The following is a 27,112-nucleotide window of genomic DNA, read 5'->3' on the forward strand; positions in this document are numbered from 1 at the left end:
ATTTTGAAAAATTACTGGAGCTGTTATCACAGAATATGGTCTTACAATTGCATTTTTACTTTCTTCTATATCTAATATATAGAAGAAAGTATTGGATTCGTGCAAATTTTCAAATTTCAAATTTTTACGGATTCGAACGTTTTGAGGTGTGCTGAGCCCATTTCGACTATTTTTGGAAAATGTCTGTCTGTCTGTGTGAGTGTGTGTGTGTATGTATGTGTGTGTGTCACGTCTGTGTGTGACCAGTTTTTTGTGGCCGCTCTACAGCAAAAACTACCGCAAGAAAACGAACGAAATTTGGTACACATATGTGCCCCTATGTGAACTTGTGCCCATTCGTTTTTGGCGCGAATTCCTCCAAGGGGGGTGGAGCAATGGGACGTTTTTTGAGTTACGCGTGCTTGCTATTCTTCAGGAAGTAACTGGCGGAATCAAACAAAATTTGGTCCATATGTTGCCATTAACAGGAACAGGTGCTGATTCAATTTTGGTGTCAATAACTCAAACGGGGGTTGAGCTATAGAACGTTTTTTGTCGTCAATTGTGACTGCTGTATCTCAAGAAATAATGAACGGAATGAAAGAAAAATTTATCGGCAAGTAGCCCTTAGTGGGTATAAGAGCTGATTTTATTTCGGTGTCAAAAGCTGAAAAGGGGGTGGCGCAATCGAATGTTCTTTTTTTTCATCGTGAGTGCCATATCTCAAGAAGTAATGCTACGTTCTGGATGAAATTTGGAATAAATGTGAATCTATTTATAAATAGGCGTTGTTTCAATTTTGGCGCCAATCGCTCCATGGGGGGGGGGCTGACTTTTTTTTTGTGTAAAGAAAAATAGCTTTATAAATGCAACAATAAGAAAGATAAATTGTAATACTGTCGTCTGCTTATTTCACGTGATTTTAATTTTTGGGAAATAATCGGAAATGTTATCGCAATGATTTAAAATTAATAACTGTTGCCATTTTATGTTTGTTAACAAATAAAACATCTAATTAATTCAAGCAAGGCTTTTAAAATAACTTTCAAGTCGTTCTTTACTTTGCGTTTGTGGGAATTCAGGAATTCGGACGGCCGTCAGGTTTTTTTTTTTTTTTTTTTTTTTTTTCTTTTTGCTGGGAATATTGCATTCTCTTCAAGCATAGGGATTGATCAGAATTCACAAGAAAGATATAGAAGAAAGTTTCGTGATGGCCACAACATACTAGTTAGACTTGAGTTTAATAAAATATTCGGGCAAGAGTCACCATATCGCCTTTTTACTTTCTTCTATATCTAATATATAGAAGAAAGTATTGGATTCGTGCAAATTTTCGAATTTCGAATTTTGACGGATTCGAACGTTTTGAGGTGTGCTGAGTCCATTTCGACTATTTTTGGAAAATGTCTGTCTGTCTGTGTGTGTGTTTGTATGTGTGTGTGTGTGTGTGTGTGTGTATGTATGTGTGTCACGTCTGTGTGTGACCAGTTTTTTGTAGCCGCTCTACAACAAAAACTACCGCATGAAATCGAACGAAATTTGGTACACATATGTGCCCCTATGTGAACTTGTGCCCATTAGTTTTTGGCGCGAATTCCTCCAAGGGGGGTGGAGCAATGGGACGTTTTTCGAGTTACGCGTGCTTGCTATTCCTCAGGGAGTTACTGGCGGAATCAAACAAAATTTGGTCCATGTGTTGCTATTAACAGGAACAGGTGCTGATTCAATTTTGGTGTCAATAACTCAAACGGGGGTTGAGCTATAGAACGTTTTTTGTCGTCAATTGGGACTGCTGTATCTCAAGAAATAATGAACGGAATGAAAGAAAAATTTATCGGCAAGTAGCCCTTAGTGGGTATAAAAACTGATTTTATTTTTGTGTCAACAGCTAAAAAGGGGGTAGCGCAATCACCCGTTCTTTTTTTCCATTTTGAGTGCCCTATCTCAAGAAGTAATGCTACGTTCTGGTTGAAATTTGGAATATATGTGAATCCATATGTAAACAGGCTTTGGTTCTATTTTGACGCCAATCGCTCCAAGAGGTGTTGATTTTTACTTTCTTCTATATCTAATATATAGAAGAAAGTTTTGGATTCGTGCAAATTTTCGAATTTCGAATTTTGACGGATTCGAACGTTTTGAGGTGTGCTGAGTCCATTTCGACCATTTTTGGAAAATGTCTGTCTGTCTGTATGTGTGTGTGTATGTGTGTGTGTATGTGTGTCACGTCTGTGTGTGACCAGTTTTTTGTGGCCGCTCTACAACAAAAACTACCGCATGAAATCGAACGAAATTTGGTACACATATGTGCCCCTATGTGAACTTGTGCCCATTAGTTTTTGGCGCGAATTCCTCCAAGGGGGGTGGAGCAATGGGACGTTTTTCGAGTTACGCGTGCTTGCTATTACTCAGGAAGTAACTGACGGAATCAAACAAAATTTGGTCCATATGTTGGTATTAACAGGAACAGGTGCTGATTCAATTTTGGTGTCAATAACGCAAACGGGGGTTGAGCTATAGAACGTTTTTTGTCGTCAATTGTGACTGCTGTATCTCAAGAAATAATGAACGGAATGAAAGAAAAATTTATCGGCAAGTAGCCCTTAGTGGGTATAAGAACTGATTTTATTTTTGTGTCAACAGCTAAAAAGGGGGTAGCGCAATCACCCGTTCTTTTTTTCCATTTTGAGTGTCCTATCTCAAGAAGTAATGCTACGTTCTGGTTGAAATTTGGAATATATGTGAATCCATGTGTAAACAGGCTTTGGTTCAATTTTGACGCCGATCGCTCCAAGAGGTGTTGATTTTTTTTTTTTTGCGAATAAAAATATTTTTATTAATGCAACAATAAGAAAGATAAATCGTAATAGATTGTCGTCTGCGTATTTCTCGTGATTTTAATTGTATGGAAATGATAGGAAATATTATCTCAATGATTTAAAATTTTTAACTGTTGCCATCTTATGTTTGTTAACAAATAAAATATTTGTAATTAATTCAAGCAAGGCTTTTAAAAAAACTTTCAATTTTCGCTCTTTGCTTTGCTTTTGCAATAATTCAGACATTGGGATAGTCGTCAAGTTTTTGCATGTGTAATTTTGTTTTTGTTGGGAATATTGCTTCCTCGTCAAGCATGGGGAGGGATCAGAAAAAAAAAAAAGAAAAATATAGAAGAAAGTTTCGTGATGGCCACAACATACTAGTTTTTTTTTTTTTTTTTTGCGAATAAAAATATTTTTATTAATGCAACAATAAGAAAGATAAATCGTAATAGATTGTCGTCTGCGTATTTCTCGTGATTTTAATTGTATGGAAATGGTAGGAAATATTATCTCAATGATTTAAAATTTTTAACTGTTGCCATCTTATGTTTGTTAACAAATAAAATATTTGTAATTCATTCAAGCAAGGCTTTTAAAATAACTTTCAGTTTTCGCTCTTTTGCTTTGCTTTTAAAATAATTCAGACATTGGGATGGTAGTCAAGTTTTTGCATGTGTAATTTTGTTTTTGTTGGGAATATTGCTTCCTCGTCAAGCATGGGGAGGGATCAGAAAAAAAAGAAAAATATAGAAGAAAGTTTCGTGATGGCCACAACATACTAGTTTACTTTCTTCTATATCTAACATATAGAAGAAAGTATTGGATTCGTGCAAATTTTCGAATTTCGAATTTTGACGGATTCGAACGTTTTGAGGTGTGCTGAGTCCATTTCGACTATTTTTGGAAAATGTCTGTCTGTCTGTGTTTATGTGTGTGTGTGTATGTGTGTCACGTCTGTGTGTGACCAGTTTTTTGTGGCCGCTCTACAGCAAAAACTACCGCATGAAATCTAACGAAATTTGGTACACATATGTGCCCCTATGTGAACTTGTGCCCATTGGTTTTTTGCGCGAATTCCTCCAAGGGGGGTGGAGCAATGGGACGTTTTTTGAGTTACGCGTGCTTGCTATTCCTCAGGAAGTAACTGGCGGAATCAAACAAAATTTGGTCCATATGTTGCCATTAACAGGAACAGGCGCTGATTCAATTTTGGTGTCAATAACTTAAACGGGGGTTGAGCTATAGAACGTTTTTTGTCGTATATTGTGACTGCTGTATCTCAAGAAATAATGAACGGAATGAAAGAAAAATTTATCGGCAAGTAGCCCTTAGTGGGTATAAGAGCTGATTTTATTTCGGTGTCAAAAGCTGAAAAGGGGGTGACGCAATCGAATGTTCTTTTTTTTTCATTGTGAGTGCCATATCTCAAGAAGTAATGCTACGTTCTGGATGAAATTTGGAATAAATGTGAATTTATTTGTAAATAGGCGTTGTTTCAATTTTGGCGCCAATCGCTCCATGGGGGGCAGATTTTTTTTTTTTTTTTTTTTTTTTTTTTTTTGTGTGTAAAGAAAAATAGCTTTATAAATGCAACAATAAGAAAGATAAATTGTAATACTGTCGTCTGCTTATTTCACGTGATTTTAATTTTTGGGAAATAATCGGAAATGTTATCGCATAGACTCATAATAAGAGTAGACCGAGCTTTCTCATCCTTGCTGATAAAGAAAATTGGTTCATAGATGTATCATGTGACTAGTGGAAGGGCTTGGCGAAGACTTTGGCAGCATGGTTGCTAGATGGCAGCATTATCTATAGTTTGGCACTTGACATGTATTTTAAGACAATGTGTTTTCATTAAAAAAAACTTCCAGGTGCAGAGATTGAACTGTTTTTCTTTTAGTTATGCATTATTTTGACATTAGTAATAGTATTTGATCAGTTTTCGGTAACTTTTATTTCATTTGGAGCTGTCAGCGTTGGCGTGAACGAAATGGCGTAAACGTTTTGCGTTAACGCAAAAATGTACTAATCGGTATCTTAAATTGAAACTGTAGGTAAAAATCTTACCGTTTGCTGATTCTTCTTGGTCGCTTGCATCTTTTATTGCTTAGAGAGTTATTGAAATTGACTAAAGAAAATGCACAATACTATCTAAACGAAAAACTCACTATATTAACAAAATATTTACAACTTAGAATAACAAATTTACAAATCGGACTCCATAAAAGATCATTCTTCCGTCTTCCATCAATTCTATTCGCAACTCCAACGAACTGTAGGGGGCACTGAAGTCACTGTCTAATGGCGGAATTGAAAACTAAAACAAACGCACATGGTAACGAAGAAAATGCTAAAAGTGTTGTGATTTTTGTTCGTACGTATGTTTTTTTCGCTTTATTCTTTTTAAATTAATTTTCAAAGTCTTGTGGATATTCTGGCCCACGTAGAAAGAAATGAGAATTCAAGAAGCATTACTAAACGTCAAAGATTAATGCAAACTACGTAGTTCGTAGTTCTAAGCAGCTATTTCCATGATGTTGAATTCGATATTTATCAATTCTTGATAAAACTAAATAATAATTGTGGCCTGACAAGAACAACAATTAATGCTAGAAAATTCAATATGACATTACAAATTATTATCGAAAGAAGATGATACTTCTTTGCCTTGCTTGGCTAGCGCTTATTTTTTTTCCATTTGTAGCTGAGTTATTTCTCTCGAATTCCCGAATCGGTTCATTTAAAAATTTTCTGTTTCGATTTTTCTAATTTCTGAGTTACGATTTAATTGTGTCATGTTATGCAAATCATCAACAAAATTCTCGCGGATATATGGTGGTAGTTTTCTTTTCAGTTGATTGACCATTATTTCTTTTCAGTTGATTGACCATTATTTCTTTTCACTTATCGAATTCTGTAATCTTACTACCATTTTATTCCACTCATGATAAAAATTAAAAATGGTTTAACTAAAAACGCGAAATCTCGCCAAGGCTACTTTGCTCGCACAATACCAAAATTATAACCCTAAACAAATTTGGCGAAACCTTTCAGCTGAGGATAAAAGGAATAAAGTAAATTCTTTCTAGGTTAAACATTTTTCATTTTGTTCTACGATAATAAATCCAAGAAAATATTTTGCATACTGTCCATTCCAACTAAATGCTGCTGTAAAATATGATTAGTTAAATTAATTTAAGATTAAAAAAACTCATATTCTTACAAATTCATACAAAACAATAAAAAATTTTACCTGGTATAACGTTATCCAATTTTGTTAATCCAGAGTTTTCTTGTTTACGCGTCCACCATTTAATACTTTTTTGAAAGAAATAAGGAAAACTAACATTATTTTGAGAAGCTCGAGAATACTCTTAGGGGACGAATTAATTTCTGTAGCTGAAAGCAAACTAAGACACATCGATTGCGTTAATAAATACTCAGAACAAACTGCCTGTGTTTACGTCAACAGACACACATGGAACTAAAACGTGGCAATGTTTTAGTTCCATCGGCAGTTTTGTAAATCACCGCAAGGTAGCGTATTCGAGCGCTGGAGTTCCGAATTTATTTTATTTCGCGCTGGTGTTGATCGTCTGCTACGATTAACGCCCGCTGTTGCTAGGATATCCACCAGTCACATGGTTTGGTTTATGAGCAGCAAAAGGGTTGCCATAGCTCGGTCTACTCTTATTATAATTAGTCTATGTGTTACCGCAATGATTTAAAATTAATAACTGTTGCCATTTTATGTTTGTTAACAAATAAAACATCTAATTAATTCAAGCAAGGCTTTTAAAATAACTTTCAAGTCGTTCTTTGCTTTGCTTTTGTGGGAATTCAGGAATTCGGACGGCCGTCAGGTTTTTTTTTGTTGCTGGAAATATTGCATTCTCTTCAAGCATAGGGATTGATCAGAATTCATAAGAAAGATATAGAAGAAAGTTTCGTGATGGCAACAACATACTAGTTTAATATCACAAGCAATGGGTATTTTAAACGACACTTCAAAAAATTTAAGTGTAGCCTCCGAATGTAAAACATTGCTTAAGTTTTTTGAACTGTAATTTGGAAAATTTGCCATGGAAATGCTCTAGATTCTCCTTTCCATAAAATCTTCAAAGTTATTTTAAAGTTGCGTTTTTGAAACTTCAACTTTGAAAACTTACAGGAGGAAGAAGAAACTGATTTCAATCTATAACTTTTTTTAAATCGATCGGAAAGTCCCTGAGCTCTTTCCTTTACCCTAACGTAAATAAACATGGCCTATAATCGGAAATTTCCGCTGAGACCCCTCTTTTTCCCCACTGTATCTGCAAAGAAAATCAAAAGTTGCCGTTTTAAAACAAATTTTTAAAATTTTGACCGGACCCCCCCCCCCCCCTCTTCCCCTCTCCTTTTCCTATCACTTTTTTTTTTTTTTTTTTTTTGTTCTTTTAATGTATCCCTCCCCCACTAAAACTTTTTTATGGTTACGTCACTGCACACAAAGGTAGAATTCCAAGAAATTTGCTGGGAGCTAGACAAAGGAGAAGTGCCTTTTGTTTGATTCTGAACAGTTATATTCTCGGAAATTGTACTTGCAAATGTTTTAGAGACTGAGAGGAAGGAATATTTTCGTGCCCTAGGAAAAAAATAGAGAATCATTGCAATGATTCTCTATTTTAATGATTCTCTACTTTGTGTGTTTATGACTGTGCATCTGTAATACACGAAATGAGGGGCGCCTTGCAGCGCCCCCTCATTTCGTGGCTCCCGGGACTTTTGCCCCCCCCCCCCCCCTTCTCCGTCGGACGGCCCTGCACGCACGCTTCCACCAAAGAGTTTCAACAATGAAAAAGAGTCGACTTTAAAATGATGAGTTTCGCAAACCAAAAAACGCTTAAACCTTTTTTTCTAGTGAATATAGGTTATCGGACCTTGGGCGCCCTGCCAATTTCTTCGTTTGGAGTATTTTTTAAAAACCTTTCCAACCATATCAAATTCGAAAAAATTGGATCATCCATTTGCGTTGAAAGAGCCATTTAGGACGAAAATGCGTTTTTAATTGATATTTCTGTTAATTAATGTCTGATTTCAAAACATTTTATTGATGACACTAAAACTAGGCAATAGCTACTGAATAGAAAAATAATGAAGAAATTCGGTTCATAAACAGAGGAGAAAATGGTACCAAAAGGAAACCGCTTGCCTATTTATATATAAAGATGGTTACGCATTGTTACGCAAGGTTGAGATGAAGCACTGAATAATAATTTGAATGTAGGAAAGCCATCAAAAAATAGGGATTTTATGTCGAAATCTAAATTTAATAATTAATATAGATTTTAATTGATATCTCTGCTAATTATTATCGGAGGATTATGTTAGATAGCCAAACAAAGACGGGAATATTACGAATCTATCGATACCTGGTTCGATGGTCAGTTCACTGGCGTTTGGGAGAAGAGTATCTCAGATAGGTACATGCGCTCAGCTTTAAATTATATAAGGTGCATGACAAATGCAAAATAACTGCGGTAACTCCATTTTCTTTGTAAGAATTTCAAAATTGTAATCGATAATCAAGGGGGGTTTTCTTGAATGAAGTTCCTCAGGGACCTACTTGCTCAGATTTATTTGAGCATTTAAAACCCATAAACCAAGCAATTGTTAGGTGCGGAGATCTCTGGAGGTGTCAAATGTCAAATTGGTAAATGCAAAGTATGAAAGATAATACCATCAAATGTAATTGACTGACTATAATCAGGGCAAACCTAACCTAGAAGGGAACGATACACCTAGAATAGTAAGGTTCTGCCACAAGGAAATATTTCCTCAGTAAATCATTAGCAGTACTTCTAAAAACTTCATTTCCGTACAAAAAATTACAAATATATTTTAGAGTTGAGAAACCCAAGTCATAATATTTAATTAAAACATCATATTTTGTGTTGTTAAGAAACAATAATGACAAGCTTAAATTCACATCTTATCATCTGCTGAGAGATTTTCTCTCTTTAGATTTTATGTTCGCTTGGCGAGAATTGGGCCGTTCAAATTTAACTCCAACCCTTGCATCCTTTCTGTAAAAGAGTGAAAGAAAACTGCTTGGATAATAAAAGACATTTATTTTAAGTTACTTTGTTGGAGACTGTGTTGAAATTTGACTATCAATTCTATTTTAATTTCTTTTTATACATTTATTTGACAGATTACTATTCAACATCTTAATGTTTTATTTGGACAGCAGGTTATTTTAATCTAGCTTTATACCTTATATAATGACTGCTTTTTAATGGCAGATTGTTTAATATTTTAACAGCTTGTTTTAATTCTTTGGCGAATTACTTTTTTTTTTTTACACTCTAATGAAACTCTTGGTCTTGTTTAAAAGTTCCTTAAAAAAAACAAAATAACGTATGGTATCGCCAAAACAATTTATGGTGACAATGAATACAATAAAAAAGAATCGCAGAGATTAAAAATGGGCATCAGGTACTTAACGCAGAAAAGTACCAAAGTAGTCTTTATGCTAGAAATAAGAATATAAATAAAAATTTCAACTATGAAATGTTATGAACTCGGAAATAGTCCTTAACTTTTTGTTAATGTTTTGATGGTAAAGGTTTTCAAATCTGTCTCACCTGGGAAATTAACAAAAGTTTGTGTTCCTCGTTGCTTGTAAATTTTATTTTCATGTGGTTGAGTGGATAATTGCAAAATTACGGCAACCGGAGGAGCAGAGAGGTGATACTTGGGGGAAAATGGTCAAAAATGGTGCGATAAGACCCTTCGTAGCCTCCACAATACTGCTGGGTTAGGTTTGCCTTAACTATAGACGTTGGAATGAAAGTGAAGCAATTTCAACAAAATTTGGCCCCAAGTAATACTTTGCAGCATTAAAATTAAATCTCGGAACTTTAGCAAGAAAGATTTTATTAGATAATCATATGGTAATAAACTAAAAAATCTTTTTAAAAAAATAATTTTTCTACAGCAGCAAATCATGATAATAGAAGCTTACAATCTCTATGCCTCCATGCCAAACATGCATTGGCATTACATATTACCCAATACTGTAGCACATTTTCCATTGAAAAGATAACTTCAAGAATAATTTAGGTACTAAAAATTAACAAATTTGAATCCATAAAAATTTTAAGGTACATTTTTCATCAAAAACAAATGATCATTAAAAGTGGAGTATTTTACATATAATCTTTTTGTGGATGGGGACAGCTTATCCCAGATCGGGTGATAGCATTAGCAGGCCTGACGGGAGGCCATGTCAGTCCAGTCGGAAACTAGGGGCTCGGTGACACTGGCACACAAAAAAAAAACTCTGAACAAGTATAAGTTTCAATGTATGAAAACTTTATTTTGATGTGCCAATTTCTGTGTCGTATTTTTTTTCTTTTTGAACTAATTAGCAAGCAGTATTTCTGACTCAAAATTATGATCGTTAGTAAAATTTACTCTGTTGGTATTTACTGTAGCGGCACTTCATAGACAGTTAATTGTTTTCCAGTAAGCAGTTTTTAATTTTATTACTTTATTTTTTCTTCTTTTTCTTTTCTTATTCCTTCTTTTATTCATTTGTTTATTTATTTGGGAAGGGGGGAGGGCCGGTGACAAAACTGACTAGGGGCCCGCCTTGGCTCTCTGCGACCCTAGGCATTAGCAGACCATGAACCCACAGAAAAAGGAGTTCCTTTTTCTTTTTGACTCTTTTTTTCTTTTTCTTCCCAGCACCCCAGGGGGTGCTGGACTAGGAATTGCTTGGCTCCTCGTCTGGATCAAAAAATCAGAGGTGTCTTCAGGGTCTCATCCAACTGGTTAAACCAGAAATAGTGGTAGGTGCGGGGAAGTGTGAAGTGTATTAATCATATGAACACTTACCTCAACAACCCACTTATTCCACTTAACTTAATAAACAATTGTATTACAATTTACAAATGCTAATGGTGGCAGTTCAAATTTTGTTGTGGTATGCTGTTTAAAAGCTTAGATTCAATGATGGTTGGATGCATGAGTCTTCTAGAAATTGATTGGCCTCTTGCTTCTCGTCCCAAGTGATGAAAGTCAGGTCCTGATCACAGAAGCTTTTCTCACAGACAGTTACATTATAAATTGAAGGACTCGGGGCAAGAATGTGATATGCCACATGATGTGAATTTTTCAGTAGGCCAATTTCCAACTTTTGAAAATTCTACAAATATTTTTTATAGGTTTTATACAATCGATATTCTGCAATACTAAAACCAGATATGTTTTCCTCCAAATGCTATCCATTGTCATGTTTATTTCAATTTTAGTTACGAAAAACAAAAAATTTTGATCAAAAAGTCACTCCTTGTGGCTTGTCACATTTTTGCCACAAGTCCTTTAATTGAACTTCAAGATTTCTTCTTTAAACACAACAACCAAAGTACACCACCAGCTCAGTCATTCCAGCCGAGGACTGCAGTTTCGTGCTTATTAGCACTCATCAGCCCGGCTTAGGAAGTGGCTGAGCTGGAGCTGGAAAACCTCATAAGGAAGCCAAGAGTGTCAAACAAACTGGTAGCTAATATAGAATTAGGAGATTTTCCAGCTCCAGCTTAACCACTTCCTAAGCCGGGCTGATGAGTGCTAATAAGCATGAAACTGAAGTCTTCGGCTGGAATGACTGAGCTGGCGGTGTATTTCTGCCTTAGCACTGGCTATAGGGCGGTAACTTACTGAACAACCAAAGTGTTTTATATTGCACAGTAAAACACACACAAAGTCCTAGAATGTCCCGTGAAATTCACAAGAAACGAGTTGCTGAAGTTGTGATCATAAAACTACATGTCATAGCCAATAGTTGATTACGGTTTTCTTAAAGGAACCAACATCAGCATTTGCAGTCGCGCTTGCGTCTAGGGAATGGAATAATGTCTCTAATATTAGATATCCTCAACAAACTTTGCAATAGTCTATCAAAGCCAATGCCAAACCCACCATGGGGGACAGATCCATATTTTCTTAGATCCAGATACCTACAACAAATCAAAATCATAATTATTACTTTTTTTTTATTGAATACAAAAGTAACTTCCCTTGATTTTCATGCAATTACTTTTTTTGCAGAGAAATCATATTTTATTTATTTGGTAGGGGGAAGAATAAAAATTGCAAGTTTAATAAAACCTTTTAAAATTAAAGAATAAAAATGTAACCTTAAGGAGTGGTGTTCCTAGTACAGTACAGATGTCACCCGTGTTGGTAATTCGTGGGGTCACCCCCTACCCCTTCTTCCAAAACAGATGAAACTTTTCATGTTTAATGTAAACATGAAGCTCATGCAATTTTCAGGAAAAAGTTTTTAAGAGGTGTAACTAAAGTTTGAATTAAAAGACAAGCATAAATTTAAGAACGTAGAAGTAAAGGTGCTTAAGACGCAAAAGTTAAAATTTCGCGATAACTACGAGGGTTGTTCAATAAGTAATAGGACTAAATTTATAAAAAATACAGAACAACTTTAATCACCATAATTTACATGGTTTTTTAAAAATAACTTTTACCAGACTAAATCCATCTATTCCAATGTTCTCTCCACTTCTTAAAAACTTGTGAACATTAAGTTTATGAGAGCTCTTTTAAAATCGCCTCCACAGAGTTTAGACATGCTTTGTTGGTTTCAAAATGTTTATGTCGTAATGGTTTCTTAAAATGAGGAAACAGACAAAAATCACTAAACGTTGCTTCATCGTTGAAAACTTCATGTAAAGATTTCCAAAGCTGATTTTTGCAGACAAAAGCAAACTTAAATTGGATAACTTTGTTCCAAAGATGCTTCCATTTTGACAACTGGCTGCGCCTTGTAGGCGCCCGCCAACAGGCTTCAATTCAATCACGTGATACTCAGGAATATGAGCCTGTAAACGCCAACTATCAGTACCTTTTGTTAATACAGACAACAAACATTTTTCATGCCACAGAAATTAACATTCTGATTAGTGCTTTCACGGCAGTAAAATTAGTCTTATTAATTAATGAACAGCCTACGTAGTTCAAATGATGGGAGTTACTCTTATCTCTTTCAAGGAAAGACATGGTACTAGAAGACCTGGTTGGGGCTGCTATACTGCCAGATTTAGGAAACGATTTAATTAGTAGCCTGTCTAGAATTTGAACTTTGCACGCATTTTACTCCAAGCTTAAAGAAGTCCACTTACATTCTTTTGCTTTTTTTTTACCTTAACAATTTACAGAATTTTGTGTAGAATGTTGCCTAGTTATATAACTACATTTTTACCTAATGGTGGCTACAGGGCAACTTTTCGGAGGGGGGTCAACATATAAGCGTGTGTGTATGTGCAAGCATGTCTTTGTAGGCTGAGCATTTATACGAGTGAAAATGTGTTCCTAAATGTACCATGTGAAACTATATTAGTGCAGAAAAGATGAAACATAACAAATGTAAAATGAAACAATTTCAAAATTTTGATGGATTTTGACCAAATGTTACGTAACAAAATTCAATCCTCAACTAAACTCAAGAACAGGGTAGACAGTCAATTAAAAGTACTGTTTCATTTTTCATAAATGGGCTATAAACCTTTTAGAACAAGGACGGCGTCCTGAGTCTGCCACTCAGCAAGAAAGCAGCTGTAAATTTCAGAATAGTCACTTGACCAACTTCTAGGCATTATTTACCCATTTCCCAAGGTCTGTTCAGTGATGTACTTGTGTTTAACGTCGAAATTTGCCTTTTTCTCTTGTTCTTTTTGATTATTTTTTATGGAAACCACACGTGAATGCTCCAATTTTGTGTGCAAAAAGCATATAAAAATAACAAAATACAATTGTGAGAGCTGCAATAACTAAAAATAATTGTTTAACAAATGCCAATCAGTTGTCTCCAATGACTAAAATATTACTTATATGTATACTTTTTTTTTTCTGATATTATGTTCGAGAAATTCGCAAATTAAGCATTATAATGTTTTACGAAATCATGATTGTATTCAATTTAATATTGTGTTTGTCTGTTCGTTCAATTAAATCTTTGCTTATTCTTTAACATTACTAAACATTGTATCAAATAGGAAAATCTTTAAAAAATGATAGTTAAGCTTTAAAAAATGCTGGCTTATGGAGTAGGCCACCCGTGTTCTTATGTAACTTCAAACCGTCCATGTTCTTAAAGGTTAAAAACAAAATTCTTGATTTTTATGGAGCAAGAGTCAAAATACCAAACAATTACATATTATTGTACATTAAAAAGGGATCGATTCTTTATGGCCATATTAAATCTTGTAAAAACACTTAGTATTATACACAAATGTAAATAAAGAATCAAGAAGAATAATTCTTTTCAGAAAAATATTTTAAACATTTTTTAACATTTTATCATCAAAATTTTAAACTTCTTTTGTGCGACATACCTCATTGGAATTTTTTTTCCAAAGAGTAAATGAGAAGCATATAAGAAAGCACAAAAAAAAAAAAAAAACAGAAGGAAACTATGCAGGAACATAAGTGTCAAGTAATTTTCCCCTTTTTGCACCACACAGAGTGTAATTTGTTACCACTAAGAATTGTTCAATTGCAAAATCTAACCTTCTCTATTGCCAGCGCTTGAAAATTTGTCAAATACTTTCTCTACGTCTATTTCTACTTTATGCATGAGCAATGGACAAAGACCACATAATCGTTCCTCCCCCCTTTCTGTTCCCAACTAAGTCTTCAGCCGATGTAAGGTTGAAAAAGATCTCTTGGCAGATGCCAAACTTACAGGTTAAGTGCAAAAAAATCATTAATAAGGTGAAAATTGGAGGAGAAATGTCCTTGTCGCAAGCTTCAAGAGCGTCTATAGTTGGGGCAAAACTTACCTCGTACCAATGTGAAGGCAGCGCAGAACCTAATCACACCATCAGGATACTGCGAGGTTGGGTTTTCCACGACTATAGTGCTGTTCTAGGCAGTTTTCCAATGTGATTTAGCTGCTCTCTTCCATTTTGCTTTCCATAAGTAAAATTCGAATTACATTCAAGATTCCCTTTTTCGAGTCCAAGTATTGGTGAAAAATTTTTGATCATTTTTAACAGTTCTTTTCTTTTTTTAGCTGGACATTAGAAGTTTGACATGCTTCCATTGGCACAAGCAGATGAAATCCAAAACATTGCAAGGTTTCTTCAGGAAATCGTCATTTAACGTTGCAAATCACATTGTCCAATACAGAGATGTGTGCTGATTTCTTGAAACATTCTTCAGGGTTGCTTGTTGGAGAATTTGTTCTGTTCCATTGATGCCCCACTAAACGAAGGAGTCCAACATCAATATCTGAGCATAATTCTTCTTAAAAAATTTCAAGTAATAATTCAATGCAGTTTTCTTTCCTTTTTTTTTTTTTTTTTTTTTGTTTATGTTCCAAAATTGTAGTAGAGTACAAAATTAAGTCAGATAATTTGACCAGATTCAAAGGAGCTTGAAGCATTCTACTTAAAGGTAGGCTTGCCAGATTCCTGAATTCAGGATTTTTAAAACCATCGTTCGGTGCATCAAGTGTTCTAAACGCACTGAACTATACTCATTGTCGGGATGGTTACAATTGAAGCTAAGTGAGTCTAGTTGTGATACACAGTTAAAAGAGAAATTCCATCAAGTTGCTTTGAAAAGCGTTTGATAAAACCTAACATGACACAGATAAATTCTGGCTATGCTAGTATCAGTCACTAGCATAGCCAGAATTTACCTTCTCTAGGGAAGAGGGACTTATCACAATACACCTTACATGCATGTAATCAGAATTAGGATTTGTTATATTTGTTAAAACCAAAAAGCTTTGGGCAGCTGACCTGCTGTCAACAACTTCTGCATGTAACACATAATTCCAACTGAAGGCAACTGGTGCATAACTTCCCATTAGCCTTCACATTTCTATAGTCAATTTAAAATATTATTTTGCACATGTGTTTAACATCGTTTTTTGAGCAATATGCGTCATTCTAAAAACTTTAAACGACTTTCCACGAACTAATCATCTTTGCAACAGAAAAACTGGATGTTACCATTAAAAACATTCAAACTGCTCTTTCAATAACTACAACCGAACAAAGTCCACTGTTATTACTCACCACTTTCAAGCATTAAATCATTTTTATTGGGACAGATTAAAGGGATTTGTTAGCAATTAATGAATAAGCAAAGGTTTGTAGCAATATCCTAAATATGTATATACCAAGGGCGCCCATATAGAGGTACAAGGGGGGATCAAGCCCCCCCCCCCTTTGAAATGAGAACTTCCTTGCTTTTAGTGCTTTTTTCATTACAAAAATGTATAAAAATTTCTTTTCCACCCATTAATGAATAAGTTATTAAAAATATAAAATTTTAATATCTCTAATCTGTACTGAAATCCGTTTCTATGGAGAAAATATTCTGCTAAACCATGGGGAAAATTTTTGAGCCCCCCCCCCCTTAAAACTTTGCATATGAGCGCCCTTGGGATATACATGTGTGCATGTTCTGCGGTTATGCGTGTATATGCCACCTAAACATAACATACCAATCTAAATTGCTGTGCTGTTTGTGAGAGCGAAGGATTTCTTCCTGATCTTCCCTCAGACTGCCACCACAAATCTCACCTCCGAAAGGAGCAAATAAATCAAAACACTGTGCCTGAAAAAAGAAAATCACACCTCAGTGATGAAATGAACTACAAATTTCATTATATAAAAGTATATTTCTGAAACAAGACTGCTTGGAGTTTATTTGTATGCTGTTTTAGTTTGAACTGTTTAAATATGAATGGTAACTTAATCAATTATCTTTAGTACTTAACTAAATGGAGCCACAGCTTGCAGTAAATTGTTTTATTACATGCTATTTTGTTTCACTTATTTTGCAGTGTAATATATTGGGTGGGAAAACTTTTTTAAATTTAATGTTTGGTATGCTGATTAAAAATAGAAAGTATTAATTTAAAACAGAATGATAATTTGTTATTTTCTTCAGAGCAGTTAATTTTTTATTTCTCTTCCTAAACTAATTTATATTTCTCAATACAAATTGCAAGTTGCACATTATAAAAAGTTATATCTCTATACTTGGGCCTATTATTACAGGTTATTGGCATTAGTAAAGATAAAAATGCCACAAGAGCGAGACAGTGAATGAATTTGATTTCCTGTTTGCTTCAGAGGAGAATTCAAAACTCTCCTCATAATTACTATTACTGGGTCATTACATAGTGACAAACATAACATTCCTAGACTCTGTTTTGTTGCATAACATGAATTTCAGACGCGAAAATCATTAACTTGAGGTTGTGCGGAATTTTCTGAAAGAATATAACTTCTCTAACATTCATGCAATAAAACACAGTATAAATCAAATAAATTAGTTTTTAAAACTAAATTACTATAGTATGATGAACGTAACATTTTTGCAACCTTGAATTTGCAACATGAAATTCAGCTCTCAATTTCTCTAATGTTTAGGTAGATATTACTGTAAAAACAGTGTAACGCGTTATTTTCATTCCTACCTTTATTTTTCATGCAGAAAAAAACTCATTTTTCTAATACTGTAGCAGAAATGAATATTTCTTCAAAATTTGAAATATGACCAACATAACCGAGAGGAACGCAGCTCTGAAGTTATGTTCATCACGGTAAAGACTGGTTTAGTTTTTTAGACCATTGCGTTACTAAATATTAATAAATAAGTAAGCTTTGATACTTTGTCTTAAAATTTCCACTCATTTCAACAGATTTTCAACATGGATAAAATAAATGCTTTTTTACTGGCTTTGTGCAATTTTTTTTTTCCTCCTCTGTTTTGAAGTGAAATTTTTATACGAGAGCTCTGAATTTCTGATCCCCAACTTCTTGCGTGACGGAAGTGACGTAGTTGTTTTTTAATTGTTGTCAAAAAATAATGGAAAATGATAGTATTTGTAAATTTATTTTTGTTAGTAAAATTAACAATTTAATTTCAAGGCTTAAGTAAGCATATATTTGTGGATTTTGGTCACAGTAAACGTTTCAAATAATGCAGGTTTTCAAGGATTTCTTATATTTATAATACATGGTAATAAAAGTTTGTTCACTTTTATTACCAAAATAACTTCATTATTACTATTGTTTTGTATTGCTTTTGGCAACAATTAAAAAGTGGATTTCAAGTAATTTTTAGTTTTCTCACTGCTCATAATTATCTATTTTCTTCATTAAAATAGACAATCATGTTATGAATATACCTAAGTCAGACACAGAAAGAACAAGAGCTTAGTGTGAGAGAAAACGTACAGGTGAAATGGCAGTTTAGAATGAAGAAAAGATAAAAGTTTTACTTCTATCGTGGGTCTTTACAACACACCTTTATTTTTAAATCACTGACAAGCGCAACTTCTTTTTCCAGAAAACTGCCACAGTAGTTCCATTATTATTATTTAGCAAGATAACATATAAGAGTCTATTTTTTCCTGTAACTACGTGGAAGAGCATCTTTTTTGAATATTTCCGTAAATTTTGCATGTTTAGAAAGGCGTAGTTGCATTGGTTTACAACTCCATACAAACCTTACTAGCTTCTCTACAATTGATTCTCATCTCCTGACTTCTAACTTTTGATTTGTCAGTCTTCTTGATTTTTTTAATCGGTTTTATTAATTATTTTATTATTATTTTATTTTTTATTTATTTATTTTTTATTTATTTTTTTTTTTTTTTGACGTAATATTTGCATACGCTCTGCTGCTTTTTGCTTGTCATTTTCTTTTTGTTTACCTGCCATTCTTGCTCTGCTTCAATTCTGTTTTTGAGCTGCTGTTTTTTCCATAAAATGCAACAAAGAAATTTCACAAATATGTGTTTAAAAATCAAATTAATTGTTACAAAAATTACAAAATATTATTCAGTGACATTAAAAAAATTAAATTATTTCAAAATATACATTTGATTTATTTTGTATTGAGCGAAACATTTGAAAGATGCAGTGTTTGTTTCAAGCGATTACGTTCGTCACAATCAATTTGTTATGTTCGTCATGCTGATAACTAATTGTTTAAATAATTTAATAAAAATTTAACATTTTAAATGCATTCTAGGTAGCTCTAGGGAAGAGGATAAAGCAAAACATTTCTTTTTATAGTCCTGTAAAAAGTGTGGAAGAGAAAATACAATGTTTTGTGACAAACATAACAGGCCGTTCAACACAGAATTCAACGAGGCTCAACGAGAAAAAAATAAAAATTTAATGAAAGAAATTAAAGGAACTGAAATCTCAAAATATAAGCAATAACTGAAAAAAAAATCATTTACAGAAAATCTATGCTCAAAAAATTACAGATCGCGTTTCTTGAATGCTTTTTAATTAAAATTTACATAGTGTTCTTGAAAATCTTCAAGCAGTAATTATTCTACGAAGGGTATCCATCTTGAAAACTGATTTACTAGATTCAAAAATTAAGAATTTTATCTCTAAAATGATGTATAAGACATTAATATTGATTGAGTCTGAAATTTTGGCCTACAGGTTGACATTTTTGTGGAATGACCCTACTACCGATTTAATGGCAACCATATTTTCAACAATGATTTTCATAAGTTGCTCTTACTGATTGATGTGAAAATTACTATTTTGCACCCATAACTTTTTGTATAAAAAACAAATATGGCCAAAGAAAGGAATGAGACCTAAGTTAGGCCATCACCTATCTATTTAAAAAAAAATCATCAAAATCACTAAGTGAAAGGCTACTAACTAACAAAGAAACATATGAAGTCCATAACCGCCTTCTTTTTAAAGTTTAATAAAACTGTAATGAACAAACTTTTTTAAAATTTAGCAACCTATACTTCCAACATTTAGTGTGAAACACTTGATACACCACACCACAATTTAAAAAAAAAAAGAATGAATCTAAAAAACGAATAGTAGCTAGCTGCCTGCATAAAGAATTTAAGTGTTTGGATCTGAATTTAATTTTCAAGTTTTCTTAAGAGATTTTTTTTTATTGAAAAGATGGATTAATCATGATTTACATAGAATACTTTTGGAATTCTGGAAATGATTTCTGACAGGATATTAAAAACTGAATAAATGCTTTTTAACAAAAATCAAATAAACTGCACTTGCTCATTGTTGCTAGCAAACATTTCACAAAGTCAGAAGTTTAACAAGGCAATAAAAAGATTATAGAAACCTAATCATTTACCACTTTGTTTGCATTTTCATCTGCATGGGAGGTCTTCATGTAGAAAGGCTTGAGAGAAGAAGGAAATAAAGTAACAAATACAGGGATGTTGCCAGAATGGTGGACAAGACACCGTTTGCACTCAGAAGACAAGTCTTCACCCCACTGTAACAGGAAGAGCATATTATAAGTCAGGAGCTTTTAAATTTTATTCTATCAAAAATGATGGTAAAAAGAATCACCAAAATATTTGGCGTTTCATTAAGAAAGCTTTGCTTCAACAAAAAAGATCATCTTTTCACAATTGCAGGGATAAAAACAGCCTGAAGTCAAAAAAGAGGAAAAATTGCGAGACCTAAAAATTTTAATAGATACAGTCAATTCTCGATATCTCGAATCTAAAGGGACTGATGAAAACTTCGACTTATTGGTTCGACTTACCGCTAGTTTCAGTTTTCAACATTTTTATACTAAAAACCATCGAATATTTTAATTAATATGTACTTATAACGGACAAAATTACAGAACTTAAAAGTCTTTAAGCACAATACGCAGTTTCTCCGTGAAGAGTTCTGAAGACGAAGTTGTGTCTGGTCATGAACTTCTCCAGCCATCCAGTACTGGCGTGGAATTTTTTTATGTTCATTAATACAGAAAATTCATAGCTTTCTCATGCAGAAAACATCTACTTATAGGAATGGCATGGTCTTGAACTCGATACTGCTGGAATCACTTGAATAGAGCTGATTGTACTTCAGGAAAGGTGCACATCCTCATTCGTTTCAAATTCAGATTCATGGATTCGTACTGCTCTTGAAGTTTCTCTTTTAATATCGTTGACAGAGTATTTAGAGCCATATTTCAATGCATTATCTTTCTTTTTGATTGTTAGATTCCTTTCAGTGTTATGAATAAGATTTACTTTAATTTCTAAATCCAAGGTTTTTAACCTTCGCTTAGACATCTAAAGAAATCTCTCTCTCTCTCAGGAACTTATCAGCAAATGATCGAACTAAAGATTGAAGAGGAATGCATCTTAACTTAGGTCAGCATTTTAATAAAGGTACAATAAGTTGCCTTGTCAAGACAGCTTAGAAGCAGATCTGTAGTTCAGCACCATGTCTAAGTGTAATGTAAACAGTACAGTACAACAAAAGAAAACAAGCTATACACATTTCCGCATTTGTAACTCCTTTATCTCACATTGGCTCACAACAGGTGTTCTCCTTGCCTTAGAGGTCTATCGTGCAGGAATTGCAAGTGAAGGTGAATGAATTTTTCTCTCATAAATCACTTGAACTATAGTTTTTTTTTTTCTTTTTTTCGTTATTTCAAAATAAATTTCCAGTCATCTGTGAAAAAACTTGGAGTTAAAGGAAGTTAACTTCAAGATATTGAGTAATAATTAGCATGGAATTAAAGACAAAGGGATCGGGACTTGATAAAAAATTCGAGTTATAGTCACATTCGAGTTATCGAACTTCAAGCTATCACGAATTAACTGCATATATTTTTTACATTACGCGAAATTATATTGATACTATACTGTCTTTTAAATATTAATAGATAAATGTTTTTTGTTTTGCTTTTTGTTTACTAGTAGAAATGCTAACAAATGAATAAATAAAATAAGCTTGCATTTATTTAAGATTTTAACAGATATATCAATTCCATTTACCACTTTCAATTTCCCATAGCCCACAAATCAGGTGAAATTAAAACTTTATAATGTGACATCAAATGCTATAAAACTTCCATATAATTAAACACTTAATACAAGCTGAATCAATAGACACCATAACTACAAAATGACATTATCAGTGTGGCTAACCTTGGAGAAACAATTTGAGGAGCATTTTGAAATTTTGTGGAGCAACTGGATAAAAATCATTAAAAAACTAAACCCAATCTAAAACTTTTTGAGCTTTGATGATCATTTTAAGCATTAGCATAAAAATGATTATTTTTAAACTGATAAAGAAGTTTTAAACATTATGTCACAATTTGAGAATATAAGCATCTTTAATTTCCTATATTTACACATGTCTGTCATAATAACATAGCACAGTATAATAAAAATAAATTTGAATTTATACAGATCTTCAAGAGTTATATCTTTGGTAAGCCTGATAAGCATTAAAACTAGATTTGAAGAATGTTGGCTTAAATTAACTCGTTTGGAACAGGATGAACATTTTTGAATGGGCGTGGCAGTCTTCATAAAAAAATAAATAAATAAAGTGTAAAAAGGGTTGAAAATATTAGTCTACAAAAAGGTATGAATGTCTAAGCAGTAGAATGGCATAGCAGATAAAAATCAGAGAGTGTTACACAAGCGGATGCAATTGGATTTCAAAAGCTACATCTAACGATTGCACCCAGATTGCTCCCAGCATTTCCCCCTCCACTCCTATTTCATGCTCTTCACCAACAGCAAAAAGTTCCTTACTTCTTTCTACTCATGAAAGAACGTGTGCCTCAGCAAGAATCCTGATGGGAAGGTTGGGGCAGAAGGGAGGTGAGGGGGTATTTCCATGATCGCTAGAAAGTGGCTGTGAAATGGGCGTGGCAAAACAATGAGCGTACAAGTCTTCAGCAAAAAATAAAATATATACAAGAAAGGTTGAAAGTAATAGTCTGCAAAAAATTATAAAGGTAAAATATGTGACTTATTCACTTTTCCCATCGTTTAGCTTTTTGTCAATTTTTCAAGCGTAGATCCAATTTTTTGCATCTTCTTGTCGGCCATTAAAATGGCGTAGCGTCCCCTTCCCTTCGTTGTTTGGGCGCCAAACGCACTCATTGGTTCCCGCACATCACCGCGTACCCGGATCTGATCGCTCATTTGCCGATTCATTTTTCCACCCCACTTCACTCTACTTGCTGCTCTCTGTCCGCTCGGTCGCATTTTCTGCGGCTCCGGTTTTTGTTCTACGATGGCGATAATGAAGCATCGGTGCACGGCGTCAGGGGACGGCCGTTGCTCGCCGCGAAATTGTTAAGACCTCAACATGAGGTGAAAGTTTTATTTTTTCATATATGTTTAAAATATAATAATCAAGACCGTTACTTCGTCGCAGCCGAAGATGAGAGCGTAGGTGATCCATCACCTGTTTGAATGATGGCGTCCGATGGCGGCACGCAGAGTGCACCTGAATCGTCCCCTTAAGTAACTACTCTTTCGATGATCTACATACCATGAGGTGACGGCATGGATCCGCAATTACCTTGAAAGTATCCTGATTCCTTTTTAAGCGTGTGACGAGCTCAACATGGTCACCATGGAGATTACAGCCTGCACCATTTTCGTCTCAACGTACATCGGCCTGCAACGGGCATTTTAGCCATATGCCATCCCTAAATAACACCCCACCATCTTCATAGCGAACTGTCCGTCCTCCGTACATTACAATTAAATATTTCACCACCCTCCGCGAGAACTCTACGTTTTTTTTTGACCGTTAACGAACTTTGCAACCCCTGCCAGCTCCGCCTTTTCTTTTTGAACTCTTAAGTCTGGATTCCTCGCATTTGTTTTTTTACTATGTGTGAAATGTTCTGGTGATCACCATGCCTAGTGCCTGTGTTCATGTCTGCTTAGAAGTAACATAGAATAAAGAATGTATGGTAATTAATTTTGTGTTTACTATCGTCTTCAACACACAATCCCCGGGTAAGTCTCTATTAAATTTTGTTCTTGGGCATTCAAGGCAGTCGTTGGTCTGAGGTTATGCGCGGCAGCGATGCTTCCACTTCCACGGCCTAAAATCGTTATCTTTTTGGTTTTCGTATAATTTGGCAAAATTAATCGCGCGCATCATGACAAAATGGCGCCGTTTTTGACCAGGTCTTGAATGCCTTTTTTTCTGAAGTTGAATGCATATGCACTTTTGTTGTTTTTTTTCATATGGCTTTTTGTATTTCTATGATGTTAATGGGGGGATATGTGAATTTTATATTTTTAATTTAGTTAAAAAAATTTGATGTCAATTTTTATTTTATTAGTTGCATTTATTCTCATGTGTGCATGTGCTTTCAACAATGTTTGCATTTAAAATTTTTTGTTTCTCATGATTGCACCGTGTGAATTAAGTGAAAATTATATTAAATGCTCATTGATTTTTGTGCTAAAGTAAAAGACGGCACATTTGTTGCCATGTCAACTGGTAGTACTCAAACCGACCCACCCCAAGGTGTGAATATGGCCAATGAGTCACCTCAAGGTGCTGTGGCGAGTAGGAATTTTAACTTCCCCATTCCCTCATATTCAGGCGAGCCGGAAACTATTGAATTTTTTATATCACAAATTAAGGACTTGCAGAATTTAAACGGTTGGGATGATCCCACTACTCTTATGTTTTTGAAGTCAAAACTTTCTGGCTCTGCCTTGTATTTTTTTGCGACCAATCCCAGTTGCTTGGAGTCTGACTTTTAACCAGGCTTGTGACAAATTGCGTGCATTTTTCAAAATGCATACCCCTTCTTCTGTGTCCCTTTCAGAATTTCAAAATATCAAATTTGAAACTCATGAGAGTATTCAGAGTTTAGCACATCGTGTTGAACGTGCGGCTCACTCAGCATATCCTTTTATTACGGATAGTGCTGCCAGTGGCGTAGCTAGACCCGACTTTCGGGGGGGGGGGTTACTTCTTTTATATATATATATATATATATATATATATATATATATATATATATATATATATATATATATATATGTATATATATATATATATATATATATATATATATATAGATAGATATATATATAATATATATATATGTATAATCGCTTGGAATTTTTTCCTTTTCTTCTTTTTTTTTCTTTCACTTCTCTCTTCTTATTCTCTTTTTTTTTTTGAGACTAACTTTTCGGGGGGGTGTTTTGTCCCCAAACCCCCCCCCCCTTAGCTACGCCCCTGAGTGCTGCCCTCACCCAAATAAAATCTTACCAATTTTTGGCGGCTTTACCATTGAATATCAAGGACAAACAACTTGATGTCGACACGTCAAAGTTTACCGATTTAGTCGACAAGGCTAATAAGTTACACTGTTTACATGTAACAGGCCAACCAAAATTGACAAATGCTATGACTAGTGCTCAAGTGCAAATGGATGCCTTGGCCGAAAATTTACGATCTTTAACAACATGTGTCACTAAATTAATGTCAAATTGTCGTCTTTGTGGGGAAAGTCCACACCCACTTGTTGAATGTCCTTTGTACATTCGCGTCTCTTCCGTTAATGAGAAAACTGTTTTGCCCAAACCCCAGCAAAAAGTCTCTCAAAATTCTAATAACACTTTTTGTGTATTTTGTGGTAGAACAAACCACTTAATGATTAACTGTCGGATTTACAATGGCGGTCAACCCCTTAACAATTTCTCAAATCAAGGTCAAAATAGGCCTCAAAGTCAAAATTTTTTTGCACCTCGTATTCCATTTAGGCCACGTGGTAACTTTAATTTCCCCAACCATTTTGTTCCACCCCAACAATTTCCGTCGCAAAACAGATTTTCATCGCCGGAAGTAAGACTTAATACTCCAACACAAAATGGAGACAATTTAAACTGGCGAGGGGGTCATCCATGAGGGACGGCTTGGCCTCGGTAACTGATTTCTCATCTCTGGTCCCTCAAAATATTAGTGTACAGGAGACTGAATCTGTTCAATGTAAGAAACATAATACATATCCAGATTTACATACCTTTTTAAATAGCTCCATTGGTAAAGATACTATTGGGGAATTTTTGTCGAAATTTTCAAAGCCTGATGAGTCTCAATGCAAACAATCCGAATCCATTTTTAATGTTCATTCTGATAACAAGGTTAGCGACTTACCTATACTTAATATTTCAATTGGTCATGAGATATTCCCAATGCTTTTGGATTCAGGATCTTCGGTCAGCTTATTTTCAAAAGCTGTTTTTGAACAGATTAAATCTTTGACAAAATGCAGATTTCTCTCACGCACAGTCACAATCAGGACTGTAAATTCTAATTTATCATTTTCTGCGTGCGCTGAGGTTTCATTTAAAATTGGTAAAAATTTCTTTAAGCACCCATTTTTTGTTGCTGATTTTGCACCTTCCTCTTTTTATGGGATATTAGGTTATGATTTTTTAACCCGTTTCAATGTGTTAATTGACACTAAGACCGGCAGTGCCACTTTTGATAATTTTAAAGCTCCTTTAATGCCTCAAACCGACATCTCACAACATTTGGCCAAAATTAATTCTCTGCATTCTGACAAGGCTTTTTCTGTTGCTCTTAAAAACAAATTAATTATCCAACCTGGGGAAACTGCCATTGCTAATTTTTCGTTATCTGACATACCGGTCAAATCATCTGAAATTTATTTTATTCCTACCGTTAATGACATAACTTGTGAAATTCATCCCGCTGTACACTTAGTCGAGAAACATAATTTCTCCTCTATTATCAGAAATATTGGTAATAATCCTCTTCATTTAAATAAAGGTATGGTAATGGGTCATGTCACTGAACAGTTTGAGATTTTGAATGATTCTTTGAATGAAACTACATGCTCAAGCAATCAATCCCAATTTTGTCACCAAATTATTGCATCAAACGAAGTATTAAAAATCAGGAAAGAGGAACTTAGTCCTTCAGATTTTAAATTAGATCACTTAAATACTTCACAACAAGATATTTTATTAAACATTTTGATGAAAAATTTTTCTGTGTTTAGCAAATCTGTCAAAGCTTTAGGGTGTTCTGACATTGTCACTCCTTCAGTCATTTTGCGTAACAATAATCCGATTAAAGCCTTACCTTTTGAAATTCCTCAGGCGTTAAAAGGACAGGTTCAGGAAGAATTGGATGAATTAATTGAGGCTGGATTTATTTCTAGAAATGTGAGCCACTATGCGAGTCCGATGATAATGGTACGTAAGAAATCTGGGCCTAATGAACCACCTAAGTACCGTATGGCATTAGATTTAAGATTATTAAATTCCGTCATCGAAAGTTCCACATACCCACTTCCCAAAATTTCTACGTTAATCAATGCCGTCTCATCCTATAAGTACTATACCGTTTTAGATCTGCATTCGGCCTATTGGCAAATTCTCCTTCCCAATCATCTCCAAGATATTGTGACTTTCTCGACCGAATTTGGCTCTTTTGCTCATAACCGTT

General features: G+C 34.3%; 1 protein-coding gene across 1 annotated transcript in view; it reads right to left on the reverse strand.

Moving 5' to 3' along the window:
- Window positions 1–11,497: 11,497 nt before the first annotated feature.
- LOC129224318 (probable asparagine--tRNA ligase, mitochondrial) overlaps window positions 11,498–27,112 on the reverse strand; it is a 57,933-nt gene continuing 42,318 nt past the window's right edge. The window contains exons 11-13 of the mRNA XM_054858756.1: window positions 19,974–20,117; window positions 16,321–16,433; window positions 11,498–11,806 (exon numbers count right to left, since the gene is read on the reverse strand). Coding sequence (XP_054714731.1) covers window positions 11,662–11,806; window positions 16,321–16,433; window positions 19,974–20,117 — 402 coding nt within the window. The 3' untranslated portion in view covers window positions 11,498–11,661. The remainder of the gene's footprint in view (window positions 11,807–16,320; window positions 16,434–19,973; window positions 20,118–27,112) is intronic.

This window comes from Uloborus diversus, chromosome 6 (assembly GCF_026930045.1).
Source record: "Uloborus diversus isolate 005 chromosome 6, Udiv.v.3.1, whole genome shotgun sequence".
Taxonomy (NCBI): domain Eukaryota; kingdom Metazoa; phylum Arthropoda; class Arachnida; order Araneae; family Uloboridae; genus Uloborus; species Uloborus diversus.